Source organism: Sus scrofa, chromosome 9, assembly GCF_000003025.6.
Source record: "Sus scrofa isolate TJ Tabasco breed Duroc chromosome 9, Sscrofa11.1, whole genome shotgun sequence".
Taxonomy (NCBI): Eukaryota; Metazoa; Chordata; class Mammalia; order Artiodactyla; family Suidae; genus Sus; species Sus scrofa.
The window spans coordinates 65610624-65629771 of record NC_010451.4 but is presented as its reverse complement, the minus strand read 5'-3'; the positions used below and the strand labels follow the sequence as shown (position 1 = coordinate 65629771).

At 48.7% G+C, this 19148-nt stretch overlaps 1 protein-coding gene across 40 annotated transcripts in view; it reads right to left on the bottom strand.

Moving 5' to 3' along the window:
- NFASC (neurofascin) overlaps positions 1-19148 on the bottom strand; it is a 213048-nt gene that overhangs the window by 85841 nt on the left and 108059 nt on the right. For all 40 annotated transcript variants that reach the window (XM_021063237.1, XM_021063254.1, XM_021063265.1 and 37 more), the window contains exon 3: positions 151-331. In XM_021063237.1, coding sequence (XP_020918896.1) covers positions 151-331 — 181 coding nt within the window. The remainder of the gene's footprint in view (positions 1-150; positions 332-19148) is intronic.

The window sequence follows — 19148 nt, the reverse complement described above, 5'->3', positions numbered from 1 at the left end:
GAGGGAAACCCAGCTCTGCATCCAGAAGCCACTGCTCCCCCTGGACCCAACCTTCTTTGAATGGTCTTCACTCGCCCACCCTGACCTCCCCGACCCTCCAACCCCTCTGCCCCAAACCAAGGGAATAAAAGAGGACAGAGCAGGACTCACGATCCATAGGGATCTCGATGGCCGTGCTGAGGCTGAGCAGGGAGAAGAGGATGGCTGCATGGACCCAGGGCGGTGGCTGCTGCCTGGCCATCCTCGGCACTGGGCCTCGGTCCCCACTCCCCGGCCCACGGGGTCTTGCTGCCTCCAGCCGCTGTAACTGGGCCTTCTGGACAGAGCTCAGCTGTGGAAAGAAATACGATGACAAGTGAGTTTTTCTTGAATTCATGGTTTGCTCTAGCAATCGCACAGGGCCTTGAGGACTCAAGGGTCCCTGTGGTCACAGACAGATGTTCTAATACAGGGTTTCTCAACCTTGCACTATTGACTCTGGGGACCCAACAATTCTTTGTCTGGAGAACTGTCTCGGGTATTGTAGGATGTTGAGCAGTGTCCCTGGCCTCCACCCACTAGATGCCAGCAGAGCCCACTCCTGACCCCAATCCAAAAAATGTCTCTAGGAGTTCCCATCGTGGTTAATGATCCTGACTAGCATCCATGAGGATGCAGGTTCGATCCCTGGCCTTTCTCAGTGGGTTAAGGATCCAGCATTGTCATGAGCTGTGGCGTAGGTCACAGATGAGGCTCAGATCCCATGTTGCTGTGGCTGTGGCGTCAGCTGGCAGCTGCAGCTCTGATTTGACCCCTAGCCTGGGAACCTCCATATGCCGTGGGAGTGGCCCTAGAAAAGGCAAAAAGACAAAAAAAAAAAAAAAAAAAAAAAAAAAGAATGATTTCTGCAAATACTCTGTGCAGCTGAATATTTGGCAGTAGTCCTTAAAGTTGTCCCGTTAGAGATAACGGCAATGATGAGATGACAGGAGGCTCCAGGAGGTTGGCTGAATAAGCAACACTCATGACAGCACCATGTTCACAACCTTCAGCACAAGACATCATTACAGCGCTCACAGGTGAAAGGGTTAAAAACGGCTGTCCAAGAGTTCCCCACTGTGGCTCAGAGGGTTAAGAACCTGAAGGATCTCTATGAGGATGTGGGTTCGATCCCTGGCCTCGCTCAGTGGGATAAGGAGCCAGCATTGCTGCAAGCTTCGGTGTTGGTCTCAGACATGGCTGGGATCCTGCGTTGCTGTGGCTGAGGTGTAGGTTGGCAGCTGCAGCTCAGAATTTATCCCTAGCCTGGGAACCTCCATATGCCACAGGTGCAGCTGTAAAAACGAAAAAGAAAAAAAAAAAAAAAAAAAAGGCTGTCCAAGAAGTCTGGACTGGATCCTTGAGAGACAAACCCTTTTCCCCTTATCCAGAGCAAGAAGAGCAAGACGGGCCTCCAGCTGAGACTCAAATACAGCTTTAAAGCTGTATTTAAATTTAAAGCTTTAAAATTGCCTGAGGCTCTGAAACACGGAGTCTTTGCTGTTCCACCTAATGTGCAGCCAAGGCAAAGAGGGCAGAGGGAGGCAGTTTCCCCACATTTCCTCCAGCTTTGCTGGATTAAAAGCCACCTATCAAATGGACACATTGTTTAAAGCCATTTGGCAGCAATGTGAAGCCTCCGTTGCTGGTACACGCCCACCAGCCCCCATATATCCTGACTGAGGGTGTAGGGGATCCTTGTGCCAGGATGTAGGCAATCTAAAGGATGCTGATTCAGATTTCAGCAGTTTCTTTCCTGGAAGCTGGGACCGATACCAGTCCCCAACCTCATGTATATTTCTGGACTCCCTCTGCCTGTCTCCACTCACCACGTATTTTCGTTTGTTTGTTTGGCTTTTTAGGGCCACACTTCCAGCATATGGAGGTTCCCAGGCTAGGGGTCGAATCAGAGCTATAGCCGCAGGCCTACACCAGAGCCATAGCAATGCCAGATCGGAGCCGCGTCTGTGACCTATACCACAGCTCACGGCAACGCCGGATCCTTAACCCACTGAGCAAGGTCAGGGATTGAACCTGCAACCTCATGGTTCCTGGTCGGATTCTTTTCTACTGCGCCCCATAGGAACTCCTCACCATGGTTCTGAGGCAGAATCATAACTCAGGTGGTTAGTGCAAGAACATGGGCTTCGATAATGTCCATGGTTTTAGATTTGTAAAAACTAATCAAGACAAACAGGAAGATTAACTATTGAAAGCACATTTCTTTCTTTCTTTTTTTTTTTTTTTTTACATCTGTAGTTGTATAATAATCATAACAATCTGATTTCACAGGATTTCCATTCCACAGCCCGAAAGCACATTTCTTTTATGACAAGGTGGGAATTAACCCCCTGACCTATACATCTGATTGATAGCAAAAGAATGTAAAGAGTGGTGACTCTAAGTCTAGGCGAAAGAAGAGCAAAAGGACCATAAGACTTTAGAGCAGACCCTAACTCTAAAGTTCCTATTTGGACAAGGCTCCATGTAGGTAAACTGGGCAAGGCCAATGGGAAAAAGAACTAATATCTGGACCCCACATTGGTACTCCCGTCTTTAAGAGATAAAACCCTCCATAGAACAATAGAAAGGGGGGATTCTTCCTCCCCGCTCCCAGTTGTCCTGGGAGCTATTTGCTTTCCTGTAATAAAGACTTTGCTTGCTTGCAGCCTGTGTGTTCTCAAAGTTCATTCTTCGGCTCCGTGAACAAGAATCCAGATTCCGGTAACATCTTTCCGGTAACAGGTTCACGCCCATTTCCGCAAGAGCTTCCTAAGGGGTCTTGCTGCACTTCGACTCTTGCCCCTCTGGCTCATTCTCCATCCATAACCAGACTGCTCACTCCTCAAATGCAAATATAAGTACACCCCTCCCCTAGTCAAACTCACTAGTGCACTGCTGCCCAAAAGTTGATGCAGAAGTGACAAGGCTCAAAGCCCTGGGTGATGCAACCCTGTTTGCAAGGTCATTTCATATCACCCTTGGGTGCTGTGTTCCAGTCAACACAGGCCTTCCACCAGGTCTCTGAGTGCCTAATGCTCTGTCGTGCTGACTTCTGCACTGATTGACTTTTGTCTAGGACACTCTTTGCGCCAGCCGTCTCTCATTAGAGTTTGCCAAGTATGACTTCGGTGCCCCCTTGTCTGTGCTCCGGAACACTATTCACACCCCCCTCTTTTTTAGGGCCGCACCCATGCAGCATATGGAAGCTCCCAGGCTAGGGGTCAAATCACAGCTACAGCCGCTGGTCTACGCCACAGCCACAGCAACGCCAGATCCAAGCCGTGTCTTTGACCTACACCACAGCTCACCACAGTGTGGGATCCTTAACCCCCTGATCGAGGCCAGGGATTGAACTTGTATCCTCATGGATCCTAGTCAGATTCGTTTCCCATGAGCCATGATGGGAACTCCTGCACCACCCCTCTGACAGCGCTTGTCTCTTTGTATTCACTCCAAAAGCCACTCGCCTGTACCCTCTATAAAGAGGAAGATACTGTAAGGGAAGGTGCCTTGTCTTGTTTATTCCTAGAGCATAGCACGGTACCTAAAACACAGCAGGCGCTCAAAATCCATGGAGTGGATGAAAAGTCAGCAAATGAATGGCTGAAATAAACCACTTGGATCACATGTTTTAAACATCATGTTTCCCCATACAACCACCAGGCGGCGCAGGACAGCACATGCTTTGGACCTGGACAGCATACTGTGAAGGCTACCAGTTAGTGGAGGAAAAAAATTCCCTACCTACCCAGGCACTGCACTGGTGGCCAAGGAACAGTCCAGCTGTAAGAGAGTTGAGAATGCAGGAAATCTCCCAAGGGAGGACTATCTGGCTGGAAGGCATCATAGGAGGGTTTTGGTTCTCCTAACTCTCTAAGATGATTCTTATGCCTGTTTCAAAAAGTGTCTGCTAATGCCTTTCCATGTCTCCTTCAACTCCAAAGACTAGACTCAGGTTATCCAGGAAAGCACATGTGACTTGAGGAATGATCAGTCTCCGGTAGGGACAGCTGAACACGACAGCCTCTCTTGGTCAAGTTCAAGAGCACTGGCTGTACAGCAAGACCGGCTGGGTTTAAAGCTGTTCCCCCATATACAAGGTGGGGACCTTTAGAGCTTTGAATTTCTCATCTGAAAATTGCAGATAATAGCACCTATTCCAGAGAGTCGCCTTTACGACTTGATACACAATTCCTATATAAAGCACTTAGCAAAGCACTTAGAGAAGCATGGGGCACAAGCTCAAGAAATGTTAGCTGCTGCTACCCAGTGGGTTTTGAACTTTGAACTACCTCCGGGACACGACCAGCAACAGCCCCAAGAAGCAATACTAATTATCCATCCACAGTCATAGTCTGCTTTTCTATTATTCCTTTTTTCTGGGTCCTGGTTTGCTTTCTCTCCCCAGATTGGGGGGCCCCCAGTGTTGATTCTACGAGCTGTGCCTGGCAGATGGATGAGAGGCCCTCAGCTCCTGCAAGCTGCTGCCGCCGCCGGGAGCTCCCCACATTCCCACAGCCCCATTCTGCACAGGCTGCTTCGGTGGTCACAGCACATCTGAAGTGATGGGAAGAAAAGAAAGACAGGCTGTGGTGAGACCCGACCCAGTCGGCAGCTCTACGCCCCTTGGAGGATAATCCACCTTGGACTTTGGGGCAGCAGTCAGGCGGCCGTCCACTCGCTTATCAGACCTGGTGGCAGGGGTTGGTCAAGAGAATAAACAGGGAAAAGAGATGAGGTTTCTCTGTTCTCCAAGAGCTGACATTCCAGCGGGAAGACAGGAAATAAATGTTCAACAACAACAACAACAAAATCAGGCAGCCACAAGAGCCCTGAAGAAAACACAATCCAACCTACACACAATGTTCACAGCAGCCTTTTCCATAACTGCCAAAACTTGGAAGCAGACAAGTTGTCCTTCAGTAGGCGCATGCATAAACTGGTCCATCCAGATAATGGAATATTTTTAGCACGAAAAAGAAAGGAGCTATCAGGCCATGAGAAGACATGGAGGAAACTTAAATGTATATTATGAAGTAGAAGAAGCCAATCTGAAAGAGCTACATACTGTATGGTTCTAACTACCTTTGGGAAAGACAAAACTATGCAGACAGTGAAAAAGATTAGGGGTTGGAGCAGGGAGAGATGAACAGGCAGATCACTGAGATTCTTAGGGCAGTGAAAGTATTCTGTGTGATACTATAATCATAAGATACATGTCATTATAATTTGTGAAACCCCACAGAATGTACACTGCCAGGAGTGAACCGTATTGTAAACTGTGGACTTTGGGTGCTAATGATGCATCAAAGTTCAACAATTGTAACAAATGTACCACCCAGGTGGGAATGATGATGGTGGGGTGGCTGTACATGCGTGAGGGCAGGAGGCAAATGGGAAATCTCTGCACCTTCTGGTCAACTTTGCTGTCAATCTAAAAGTGCTCTAAAAAATAAAGTCTAAAAAAAGGGAAACCACAGTGGGGTGATGCTATAAAGGAAACTGAAGGGTCAAGAAAGGCTTCTGAGCAAAGGTGACATTTGACCAAGAGCTAAATGGCAAGAAGGAGCCAACTTTGTAAAGACGGGTCCGAAAAACATTCCAGGCTGGGAGCACTAACTGCCTGTGCAAAGGCCCTGTGGCAGGAAGCAGGTGGAGACATGCAAGGAACTGAAAGAAGCCAGTGTGGCTGCAGCTTAGAGGGCACATGGGCAGGAACAGAACAACTCACAGTCAGAGAGCGAAGCAAGGGTCCACTCACGGAGGGCTCTGAAGGCCAAGTAAGGAGTCAAATTATATTCTAATTATATTAAACATGTTGGGAAGCTACTGCAGGTTCTAAGCAGTGAACTGACCTGAGAAGATCTGTTTGTAAAGACCATGCTGCCTGCTCTGTGGAGGGTGGAGTGTAGATGGACAACAGTAGAAACAGGGAGGCTCTGTAGGAGGTACCGCAGCCTCGGGGGTGAGGCCAGCCCCCAAGCTTCCAAACCCAGAAATTCACCACCATTTCAATGAAATCACCCAAAGCAACAGCCTCAAGGCCATCCTGGGGTTTCACAGAAAGCATGCAGGGTGGAGAGGGTAGCCATGGAAGATTTCTTGAATCTCATGCCTTCTCCAAGGGACCGTGTGTGTGTGTGTGTGTGTGTGTGTGTGTGTGTGTGTGTGTGTTGGGCTGCACTCACAGCACATGGACGTTCCCAGGCCAGGGACTGAGTCTGAGCTGCAGCTGCGACCTACACCACAGCTGTGGCAAGGCCAGATCTGTAACCCGACTGTGCTGAGCTGGGGATCAAACCTGTGCCTCAGCAGCAACCCAAGCCACTGCAGAAAGAACCCTGGATCCTTAACCGCTGCAGCAGGTCGGGAACTCACACAGTCCTTGTTTTGCATAAGGTTTTATGTGAAAAAAAGATCCTGTTAGTATAACGAGGAACAGCCTAACTTACCAAAGGCAGAAACACGGGTGCACAAGCATGAGGATCTGCCCACCAGACGGGCCACTGTACTGCACTGGAAACCATCTGAAGCCCCCTGTGTTCAGGCCCCTGCCTACCTGTCCAGTCTCATCCCCTGCCCCTCTACTGTCTAGGTCCGTGAACAGTTCTGGCTCACGCATCTACCCCACTGAGAGAGGACCACACAGCCACACCATCTATGATAGTGGAAGCCTGGCCCACAGCCTCTGTAGCTGTCAGCCCAGAATGCTTAGGACTAGGGCAGTGTCCGCAGGTCTCCATTTTTTTCTGCCAGTATTTCCAACCCAAGACTAACCAGGGAAAGACAGATATGCTTCCCCAAAAAATCGCATAGGATGCCCTGCTTCTACTGAGCCCATCTCCAAGGGCCCATGTCAGTCAAGCATACCTGAAACCTTCCCTTTCTTTCACTATAAACTTGGCCTCCCCATCTCTACCTTTGAGTCTCTGCCAAAGAGAGTGATGGTGGCTGACTCCCTTGCTACAGCTCACTTTGAATAAATGGCCTCTGCTTCATTTCATTTGTTCATTTTTGCACCACCTTTATATAAATCGCTCTCTTTTCCTAGTCTGCCTTTTCTGTCCTTTCACCAACTTTTTTGTATTTTCCAGGCTCAAGGCAGGTGACACCTCCTCTGGAAGCCTTCCTTGGTTTCCCTGTGCCACCCTTTTCCAACAAGGCTGGATTAGGTCTTCATCCTCTGTGCCCTCAGAGAACTCTGGGGACAGTGTCTTATCCAACCTTCACAATGCCAAACATGCAGAGGACCCAGTAGGAATGACTTGATGCTTTATTGAGCATCTTTGCTCGCCTCCTCTCATCCACTGTGCCTGCGTTCATCAGCTAGCACTGCCACTGCAAAATACCACAGAGTGGAAATTCATTGTTTCACAGTTCTGGAAGCTGGCCCAGCCCAAGGTCAAGGTGTCAGCAGGGTTGGTTTCTCCTGAGGTCTCTCTCCTTGGCTCGCACAGGGCTGCCCTTCTCGCAGTGTCTTCACATGGCCTTTCCGAAGGGCAAACGCACACCTGCTGTTTCTTCCTCTTTTTACAAGGACACTAGTCCTACTGGTTTAGGACCCACCCCAGTGACATCACTTTACCTTAATGACTTCTTTAAAAGCCCCATCTCCAAATATAATCACATTGTGGGTGAACCTTGAAAAAGTGAATTCTGGGGGATACGATTCACTCCAAACTAGTATTCATATTTTTCTTCAGTGAATTCATCGCCACCTCTTTCTCAGAGTGATCTACCTCAATTCCAGAGTTGGGCTCCAATTAGAATAAACCAATCAGAGTTCCCGTCGTGGCTCAGTGATTAACGAATCTGACTAGGAACTGTGAGGTTGCGGGTTTGATCCCTCGCCTTGCTCAGAGGGTTAAGGATCCAGCGTTGTCGTGAGCCGTGGTGTAGGTCACAGACACGGCTCGGATCCCCCATTGCTGTGACTCTGGTGAAGGCCGTTGGCTACAGCTCTGATTAGACCCCTAGCCTTGGAACCTCCATATGCCACAGTGTGGCCCTAAGAAGACAAAAGGACCAAAAAAAAAAAAAAAAGAGAATAAAACGATCGGCCTTCTCCACCTCTCACTGCTACAGTTGATTTAGGTAGGAATAAACATCTGGTCCAGCCGGAGTCAGGGCACGTCCTGGAGAGTTTTGCTGAAAACTCTGGGAAAGACAAGTTTCCCCCTCTCTTCTTCTTCTTTTTTTTGCTTTTTAGGGCTGCACCTGCGGCATATGGAGGTTCCCAAGCTAGGGGTCAAATCGGAGCTACAACTGCGGGCCTACACCACAGCCACAGCAAGGCAGGATCCGAGCTGCGCCTGTGACCTACACCACAGCTCATGGCAATGCCAGATCCTTAACCCACTGAGCGAGGCCAGGGATCGAACCTGCAACCTCATGGCTCCTAGTCGGATTTGTTTCCCCTGTGCCATGATGGGAACTCCTTTCTCTCTCTCTTCTGATAGAGATCCAGGGAGGAACACCTTTAAGGGGAAAGGATGGAACTTTGGGGAGAGGTAGTAGGGGGTTTTCTGAGCGTAATGTTAAAATAATCCAACACTACAGAAGGCAAAGAGAAGACACGAGAGGACCCAATCCTTCGTGTCACTGTCTGAGTCGCTGACGGAGCATTTCCTGAAGCAAGTCCTACTTGGGATTTTAAATTACAAGTACGTTTACATTAAAAACTCCCTGGAGGAGTTCCCGTTGAGGTGCAGAGGGTTAAGGATCTGGCATTGTCTCTGCAGTGGCTCAGACCAATACTGAGGCATGGGTTTGATCCTTGGCTAGCTAGGCGCAGTGGGTTAAGGATCTGGTGTTGCCAAAGCTGGCACAGGTTGCAGCTGTGGCTCAGATCTGATCCCTGGCCCAGAAACTTCCATATGCCACCGATGCAGACAAAAAAAAAAAAAAAAAAAAAAAAATTCCCTTGAGTTTATAAGCCAGTTGGAGTTGTTTTCTATTATTGGCAACTGATAGAACTATCAGAATCAGAAATGCCCCTAGAATGTTGGCTGTTGGTTGAACACATAAGCGTCCTATTATCTCCTCTGTCTGTCTGTCTGTCCTTTCAGGGCTGCACCCTCGGCATATGGAAGTTCCCAGGCTAGGGGTCGATTGGGAGCTGTAGCCACTGGCCTACACCACACCACAGCAACACAGGATCTGAGCAACATCTGTGACCTGCACCACAGCTCATGCCAACGCTGGATCCCTAACCCACTGAGTGAGGCCAGGGATCGAACCAGCATCCTCATGGACCCTAGTTGGGTTCATTACCGATGAGCCATGACGGGAACACCTTACCTCTGCTTTGTGTATTAAAAAAGCATCCCTCCCACTTACTGCCCGTCTCTGCTTGGACTCAGTACCACTCCTTGGCAGGGACCCAGGCCATAAATTACCTGCTCTCTTCTGAATTTCCAAACTCTTCTCAACTGGCTCCCTGCCTCAGCAGAGAAACATCTTCAAGTTTCTCTCATAACGAAACCAAAAGATCATTCTTTTGAATGATCCCAGAGCCTCCCTATATGTACCTGAATTTTTTTTTTCCATCTCTTCTCAAGAAAACTTTTTTTGTTTTCTCTTGTTTTTGTGGGGTTTTTTGTGTCTTTTTGTCTTTCCTGGGCCTCACCCAAGGCATATGGACGTTCCCAGGCTAGGGGTCCAAACAGAGCTGTAGCCGCCGGCCTACGCCACAGCCACAGGAACGCAGGATTCGAGCTGTGTCTGCGACCTACACCACAGCTCACAGCAATGCTGGGTACTTAACCCACTGAGCCAGGCCAGGGACTGAACCCTCAACCTCATGGTTCCTAGTCAGATTCGTTTCCGCTAATCACCACAGCTCTGATTAGACCCCTAGTCTAGGAATCTCCATATGCCATGGGAGCCGCCCTAAAAAAGGCAAAAAGACAAAAAACAAACAAACAAACAAACAAAAACCCCCACTTTATTTACAAACACAGACAGTGGGCTGGAATTGGCTCAAGGGCTATAGTTTGCTGACCACTGGTTTCAGCTTTTTCTCCTCTTTGTGGAATTCTTGAGGCTCAGACCCTGCCCTGCTCATTTCTGTGTCCCCAGTGCTTTGGCAGGATCCCTGGCAGGGAAAATTGATGGAAAAGAAGTTTCAAGGAAAGGTCTCTGCCTTGCCCCTTATCTGTTGTAAATTACTAGTTTTCCAAGCTTTTTTTTTTTTTTAATCAATCTCAAAAATGGAAATAAATATTCCTGCTTTGCCTGCTGCAGATGGTGGTTGTGAGCATCAAATGAATAATGCATAGGAACGTGAAGCATAATACAACGTGAACCATCTCACTGTTCAAGTGACTCCACTACACACCGTCCTTTATCAGGTTAACCTACGTCCAAGAGGGGGGCTGTGATCTCTCCATGCTCAGCCCATCTGCTGGTTGATCTGGGGTGTAGCCAAGGGCCACTCTCTGCCCTACAGCATCCTGCTGCTCTGGGAGCAAAGCTCAGGGGTGAGGGTTCTCAAACCTTGCCGCCTCTCCCTGTCACTCCACTCATCTTCCCCCAGCTCCAGATTCTGCCGGTGCCCCTGGGCAGTTGTGAAAGAGAGTGTGGGAGTGCCAGGTGAGATTTGAGGATGGTTTCCGGGTTAGAATCAACAGAGTTAGAATCTGATGACTGATGCATAGTGGAGGATGAGGAGGAAGACGGCATCAAGGTCTGTAGGTTGGGAAACTGGATTAGGATGACACATTACTGGCATCAAAAATAAAGAAAGGGGAAAAGTCTGGAAGTGGTTGTGAGGCAGGAGGTAGATGGGTCCCAAGCCAAGCAGCTGGAATCTGTTCCCTGTGGACAGATACTTTGAGATAAAGGTTACAGCAGGCGCAAGGAGGAGCTGCGTCCTGCTTGGATAAAAGATAAAGAGATCACGCATTTCTCATCCTTGAGGTCAAGGAGAGCACTGGAGCTACACATTTGCAGAAAGGTTCCTCAGGGGTCAGAGAAGGGATGGGCCCAGACCACAGTACATCCTGTCAACTTTTCAGAAACCCAGGCGTAGACCCCATCCTGGCTAAAAGATGCACACACACAAACACACACACACACACACACACACACACACACACACACACACAGGGCCCTGAGTCAGGCCTAATGTCGACTTCAGACCAGGCAGAGCAAAATGATTGGCCAGAGAGACCTGGAAGGACTGCCCCATCCCAGGAATTTTTTTTTTTTTTTTTTGGTCTTTTTAGGGCCGCACCCACGGCACATGGAGGTCCCCAGGCTAGGGGTCGAATTGGAGCTGTAGCCGCCAGCCTACGCCACAGCCACTGCAACTCAGGCTCCGAGCCAAGTCTGTGACCTACACCACAGCTCACGGCAATGCCAGATCCTTAACCCATTGAGCGAGGCCAGGGATCAAACTCGTATCCTCATGGATACTGAGCCACAACAGGAACTCCCAATATACTAGTAATGGAAACCACCTCCAAAGCACGTGTTGCTCTCTTCCCCTCTTGCTCTTTCTCTTTGTGTCTCTTTCTCTATACCCTCCCCTCACCAGAGCCTGCCTGTGCTTTCTCCACACCTATCTTCTCTCTCTACTCTCCTAATAAACAGTTTACTTGCCTCGCTATTTTTAGTCTCATTGCTGAATTCTTCCTCCAAAAGGGCAAGTACTGGGGACCTACATGAAGCAGTTAGGGTTCAGCATTCTCACCCCACAGCCACCTGAGAAGAGTTGGGGTTCAGGGAGATTATGAGCTTGGAGCCAAAAATGTTCAATTCAGGATAAGAAGATATGGTATATATACACAATGGAATATTACTCAGCCATAAAAAAGAACAAAATAATGCCATTTGTAGCCACATAGATGGAACTAGAGACTCTCACACTAAGTGAAGTCAGTCAGAAAGAGCAAGACAAATAGCATATGATAGCACATATCTGGAATCTAATATGCAGGACAAGTGAACCTTTCCACAGAAAAGAAAATCATGGACTTGGAGAACAGACTTGTGGTTGCCAAGAGGAAGGGGGAGGGAGTGGGATGGACTGGGAATTTGGGGTTAATAGAAGCAAACTATTGCCTTTGGAGTGGATAAGCGATGAGATCCTGCTGTACAGCACAGGGAACTATATCTAGTCACTTATGACGGAGCATGATAATGTGAGAAAAAGAATGTATATTGTATGTGTGACTGAATCACCTTGCTGGACAGTAGAAAACTGACAGAACACTGTAAACCAGCTATGATGGAAAAAATAAAAACCATTTAAAAAATAAATAAACAATTAAAAAAAATACATGTTCAATTCAAAATGCCCTGTGAACACAACAGCTCTATGGGGTGGTCTGAGGCTGTGCTCCTGAATTACCGCCTAGGGATACATATAGCAACAGACTAGTGTGACAAGGACACTTGCCAGCAACTAGCTCTTAGAATAAACTAATGAAATGACGAGGATAATACCACAAGAACTGACTAAGAAATATATTCACACATCACTGCTACAGGATATTGTGGGGAAACAGAGAGATAATAAAAGCCCAACAGAGCCAACGCAAAGCTCAACCATGTTGCATTAGATTAAAGAAAAAAAAATCACACAACAGGGTTTATTACTATAGCTGTCTGGAAGCAACCTGTTCAGACATCAGAGAGAGGAGCTGAAACAAAAGAGGAACTAGAGACACATCAAAATAAGGAGTGGGAAGGGCCATGTGCATGAGATCTGAAAAGAGTTCAGATGGGTCCCTTGCTGGGCCAAGGGGCTCTGTGCAGACAGGGAGGCAGGCCCTCTTAGCTGGAACTCAGGACTCTGATGTAAGGATTTTCTCAAGTCATTCATTCCCAATATTTTATGTTTAAATCATTTGCAGGACCAGGTGCAAATGATTTAAACATAAATGTAAATCAGAGGGGCTCAGATTCCTGCTATCACAACCACATTCTCACGAGTGTCATTTTCTTTCTTGAAGAAGAGAGAAAAGAGCCAGTGCGTGTGCTGCCTGCGGTTGTCCTCTATCATGTTTGTTTTGCAGAAAAAAATGGTCCAGGAGCTCGCCTAAGAGACAAAAATCTACACTCTGCACCACGTAGGCCCCTGTGATTGGCTCTCGGCTGCAACCTCTTCTCCTGCAGGACCAGCCCCATGGTTTTACCACTCCCAGGACCAGTCAGATGGCAACTCCCTTGGCCATCCCTGCCCCCACTTCCCGTGGTCTGGAAGTGCCACCCCCTTACCTCTCAACAGTGCAAATTCCCTTCTTCACCGAGACCCTCAGGGGCAAGCCCTCTGTGACTCGGACCCTGAAAGTAGGCTGCAATTTCCCCAGCATGCTCTGTTGCAGGGTCATTTCCTCCTGCCTGTGGGATTATTTGTCCCCAGGTCCATCTCCTGCATCAGACTCTGAGCTTCCTGAGGTCAGGGTCCATGCTTTGCCTCCCTCTGTACTAGACAATACAATAAATATTGGTGGGATGAGCCATCTTATCAGATATTCCCTTTTACTGAGAGATACACATCCCATCAATGATATATTGTAATTCTCTGATTAAATAACTTCGGATAAAAGTGATACAGGATAAGCCTGAATAATAAAGACAATAGCAATAACCTAATAATAATATCTATTCAGCCTCCCGTGAGGTAACCCCTGACCCTGCTCAGCAGACATGCTTTTTTCATGAAACCCTCTCCCATTCCCTTGCAGGCATTTGTCTGATCTTAGTCAGGGCCACCCTGTTTTCTCCTCCCATAGACAGGCTCCCAGAATCTAGGGATTCAGCCACTCCAGGCCCTAACCCCAGAAGAGCCACCTCCGTTCCCAGCCTCCCCACGTTCTCATCCTGAGGGCTTCGGCTTAGCTGCCCTGGTTCTAAGGTCACCTTCAGCAGAGGGACTGCCCCAGGGGTGGCAGCGGGAGCGGGAACGCTCCTTCCCACTGCCCCTCCTACCTAGGGGCCCCACCTCCCAGTCCTCTCTCATGCCAAGGAAGGAACGATGCAACAGATGGTGACCCGAGCCCACTCTCTCCCTCCACTCACAAGCATCTGAAGGCCAGAAGGGTTTCCTAGGAAACTCGAAATGCCCCCTATCGATGATCGACAGCCCGTCCCAGAGACAGAGTGCAAGTGGAGGAGGAAGACAGAGGGGTCTCTGCAAGAAGGAGCAGCTCCCTGCCTTCCTCTTCAGGGAGCCCCATGGAAGCATGACATCTCTCCTCCACCCCCCCACAAAACGACCACAGTCTCAGCGTCTTCACAAAGTCTGTCTGCCAGAGCAATCCTCCCTTTACGGGGCTGTAACCTCGCCAAACCCTCCAGCGGCCCAAGGACTTGGCAGCCTAAAGGAAGCACTCACCAGCCTGCTTCTAGATCTGCTTCTCCCCGTGCCCAGGAGGGAGACCCCGCTTCTTCTCCATGTGGGGTCGAACCAGTTGTCTTCTAGGGTGTTCCTATCGCCAAGGACACCTTGTATATGGGATTCAAGCCCCCTTCCCCCTCCTCCCTTCTCAGGGTTGGAGGGGGGCTGTCTCCATCTGCTCGGGCGGCTGTGTTTCATGCTTGGCTCCCTGGCATTGTCAGGAGGAGAGATCTGGGAGGAGTGAGGGGCTGTGTTTAACCATTGATAGCGGTCCTGGCTCTGCTCCTCCTCTCCCTGCCTCCACTAAGTTCACAGAGGCCATAGGGTCTCAGCAGGAGCAGGGGGCGGGGCCACAGCAGAATTGGGTCGCCTAGGGAGGGGGTGGTGGGGGACACCTGGGTTCAGGATTAAGGACTTGGCTGAAAACAGCTGTTTCCTGCTCAACACCCAGAACTAATCTATAGGGTGAAACCTGAACCACTTGGCTATTCATTAAGTTGGGGGGGGGGGGGGAGGGAGGAAAGAAGAAAGAGGAAGAGACCTTTCCCTCCAGGTGCCCACCACGAATATCTAGTGAATTTCTCAAGTTCGCCCCAGGCTCTCTGGGGCATGAAGCGCTTGCAGGGCACCCTCACAAGCCTCCAGGCAACCAGGCACTACAAGAAGGCTGCACCCACCAAGAAAGCGCCCCCCTTCTAAGGTGGGCATGCATGCGCCTTGCTGCCAGGGCATAGCTGGTTGGGTCATTATGTCAGCAGAGCTTGGACCCGCAGACCTGTTGCACTCTTCTTCAGAACTGCATTGCATGCATCGATCACAAATGTTTTAACCATCTGCTTGTACTGGACCTTTAAGCTATTTTCATTTATTTTTATTCCCATCACAACAGTGCGGCAATGAACATCCTTGTCCATACAGTTGGAAATGTGGAGGAAGTGGAGTTGCTGCCTCATTCTGTCTCTTTGATCCCAGGCCAACTAGAGCTTGACACATCCTAGCCTGGCACAGCAAGGCAGCCCAAATACAGGTGGCTGGATCCATAGCCCAGCCTTGGACAGCCCACCCCTCGGCTGGCTGGGCACACTGGGACATCATCGGTGCTACAATCCAGCCAGGTCAGCTTGCAGAGGTTCTTGGGGGCTGTGCGTTTTCTCCTTATTATTATTGCTTATTCATTCATCCCCCAAGAGGCAAGACTGGAAAACATAAGCAGAATGGAAAAGGCTCTCAAATGCAGTCAGTGTGGGTGCTGGGTAGCTGCTCTGACATGTTGTGCAGGGGCTGCCTTCAATAAGGTTTGTGGATATCTGTGAGTTTCCATCATTCTGATCCTGCTCAGAGTTAACTAAGTTTTAACCAGTCTCCTTATAAAGATTAGCAGGTAGAGCAGATTGTAAAGGAAACAGAACTTTATACGTGGGGTACGAAGACAACCTCCACCTTGGAGACATCAGCTGAGGACACAGGACTTCCCTCGAGTGGGGGGAGGAACTCTGCCACCTCCAGGAAAGAGAAGAGGAGCCCTACCTCTCTACAACTCGAGAACCAGCTTCTTGGCGTTCCCGTTGTGGCTCAGCAATAACAAGCCCAACAAGGATCCATGAGGATGCGTGTTCGATCCCTGGCCTTGCTCAGCGGGTTAAGAATCCGGTGTTGCCGTGGCTGTGGCGTAGGCCTGCAGCTGTAGCTCTGATTGGACCCCTAGCCTGGGAACTTTCATATGCTGCATATGCAGCCCTAAAAAGTACAAAAAAACAAAACAAAAAAAAAACTGGCTTCTCACTCATCTCCCTGTCTTCTACCCTCAGGGAGAAAGTTTCTCAGCAATTAGGCACACATCTGCTTCACAGCTGGGGAGGGGGGAGGGAGGGCTGTGAAGCTCCCCAACCCCCATCCAAGTGGGGAAGAAGACACCGGGCTAGCAGAACTGCTCCCCTGGGCCTGCTAGTAAAGGGCAATGGCTCAGAAGAAGGAAGCCTGGAGGGAAGTAAGCAGAGTCCTGTGTGACAATGATCCTATGGCTCCTAGTGTGTGGCCCAAGATCTGTGAGGGTAAGAAGGAGGGACCTAGGGAAGAGAAGACAGACACTGAAGGTAGAAGGCCTGAAAGGGAGGCTTGGATTTAGTATGAAAAGATCTAGGGCTCCTCAAAAGGTGAAACACAGAATTACCCTATGACCGAGCAATCCACCTCTGAGAACAAAAAACATATGTCCACACAAAAATTTGTACATGAAGGTTCATAACACAGCATAACTGGACATAGCCCAGATGGAAACAACCAATGTCCATAAACTGCTGATGGAGAAATAAAATGTGGTATACCTGTATATATAATGGAATATTATTCAGCCATTAAAAAGGAATGAACTATGGAGTTCCTGCTGTGCCCAGTGGGTTAAAGATCTGACTGCAGTGGTGGTACAGGTTTGATCCCTGATCTGGGAACTCTGCATGCTGTGGGCACAGCCAAAAAAATATGTATAAAATTAGATATTAATGAGAAAAAAGAATTACATAAGGACTCTATTAGAAAATTGTGATACTTTAAAAGGTAAAATGATTAAGTTTATATATGCAGTTTCCAATGTTCAAAGAAATCAAACAATTGTCATAATTTATGAGATTTATGAAGAGAAGTGTAAAATTTATCATTTGAAATAAAAAATTTAAGACAAAATTAGGTTTGGGGATTTACAACCTTTGTTGAATATTGATTTTTTTTTTTATGGCTCACCTGTGGCATACAGAAGTTCCTGGACCAGGGATGGAATCTAAGCCACAGCTGCAACCTAAGCCATGGCTGCTGCAAAATGGATCCTTAACCCAACACACCATAGTGGAAACTCTAAATACTGATTTTTTTTTTTTTAAGACCTAGGGCTAAGTTCCTGTATGCCACCCAGAGCAAGTCTAGTCCCTACCTCTACAATAAATTGCAAAAGCTGTACAAGGGATGCTATGGAAAGAGCAGCCTGAAACCTCAATCTCTCTCTCAGTAGCTTTTCTAAGGGGTGGTGACCCCCTAGCCACCTTTCTTTCAAACCTTCGCTTCCTCATTCTAGTCACTGACCGATGCATTCTCAGGCTCTCTGAGCTGAGTGTCCATTTGGAGTCCAGACCCCCGGTCCATCTGAGGACCCACCATCTGGACCCATCTGCTCACGACGTCACTCATGTTAAGCTGCTTACTCCACCCTCAGTCTGTGGGATTCCAAGCCTCATTTCAACAGACCAGAATTCTAAAGCCATTTGAAAACCATAGGATCCACTCAGGCAGGAAAAAGGGGGGGAGCAAGAATATTGGAGAAGCTTGGGGTGGGGAAAAAGAGATGACCTCCAGCCCCTTAACTGGACTGTGAGCTTTGCAGAACCATGCAGACTCGGTGTGGGGAAAGGCAGCAGACAGGGGTTCTGAGATGCAGCTTCAAGAGGAAGTGCCAAGTTATAATCCCTCGGGCACATGGGAGGGGCATGGACTTGGAGCCACAAGCTTGAGTTTCATTCCCAGCTCAGCCATTTACCTGCTGTGTGGTCTTTAGCAATTCATCCACTCTCTCGCAGAGCCTCAGTTTTCTTTTTTTTTTTCTTTTTTTGTCTTTTCTGTCTTTTTTTAGGGCCGCACCCTCGGTATACGGAGGTTCCCAGGCCAGGGGTCTAATTGGAGCTGTTGCCACTGGCCTACGCCAGAGCCACAGCAATGCCAGATCCAAGCTGCGTCTGCAACCTACACCACAGCTCACGGCAACGCCAGATCCTTAATCCACTGAGCGGGGCTAGGGATTGAACCCTCAACCTCATGGTTCCTAGTAGGATTCGTTTCCGCTGCGCCACGACGGGAACTCCATTTTTTTTCTTTTTTTAGGGCCTCATCCACGGCATATGGAGGTTCCCAGGCTAGGGGGCGAATTGGAGCCCCAGATTGCCGACTACAGCCACAGCAACGTAGGATCTGAGCCATGTCTTCAACCTACACCACAGCTCAAGGCAACGTAGGATCCTTAACCCACCGAGTCAGGCCAGGGATCAAACCCTCAACCTCATGGTTCCCATTGGATTCGTTTCTGCTGCCCCACAATGGGAACTCCTCAGTTTTCTTGTTTTTGAGTGGGATAATACACTTGCTTTTTTTTTTTTTTTTTTCTTTTTTGGCCACCCTGAGGCATAAGGAGTTCCCCAGCTGGGGATCAGATCTGAGCCACGGTTGCAGTTCCAACACTGCAGCTGCAATGGCAACACCAGATCCTTTAATCCACTATGCCTGGCTGGGGACTGAACCCGCGTCCTGGTGCTGCAGGGATGCCTCCGATCCTGTCACACCACAGTGGGAACTCCACCGTGATGATTATTAATCAAATGAATTAACCCGATAATGTATATGTACAGCATCTAATGCAAGGAGGGCCTGGTCCAAACTTGGCTTTTGAAAACTATTGATCCTTTTCCCTTCCACCTCAAGTTAACAGCTGGTGCACTGCTTTGCTACATGGCGTTGAACAAGCTGGACTTTTGAACCCACAAACGTACTTTGTAGATCTACAAAATACACAAGGCCTGTGCTAATAACCACATGTTAGCTCTGTGGCCAAAGAGTTATTTGTTCTTAGAGCCAATGTATGGTTACCTGCGCAGGTGTTGTCTATTGTGGAAGAATGAAGGGGAGGCTCCTGCAAGATTCTAGAACAGCCCAAACAGCTCTGCGCTCCCCTCTCTCCTGCCTCTCTCCTGGCCTCTTTAACCCCAGCACTTCACACTCCTGGAGGGGGTCCCCCACCCTCACC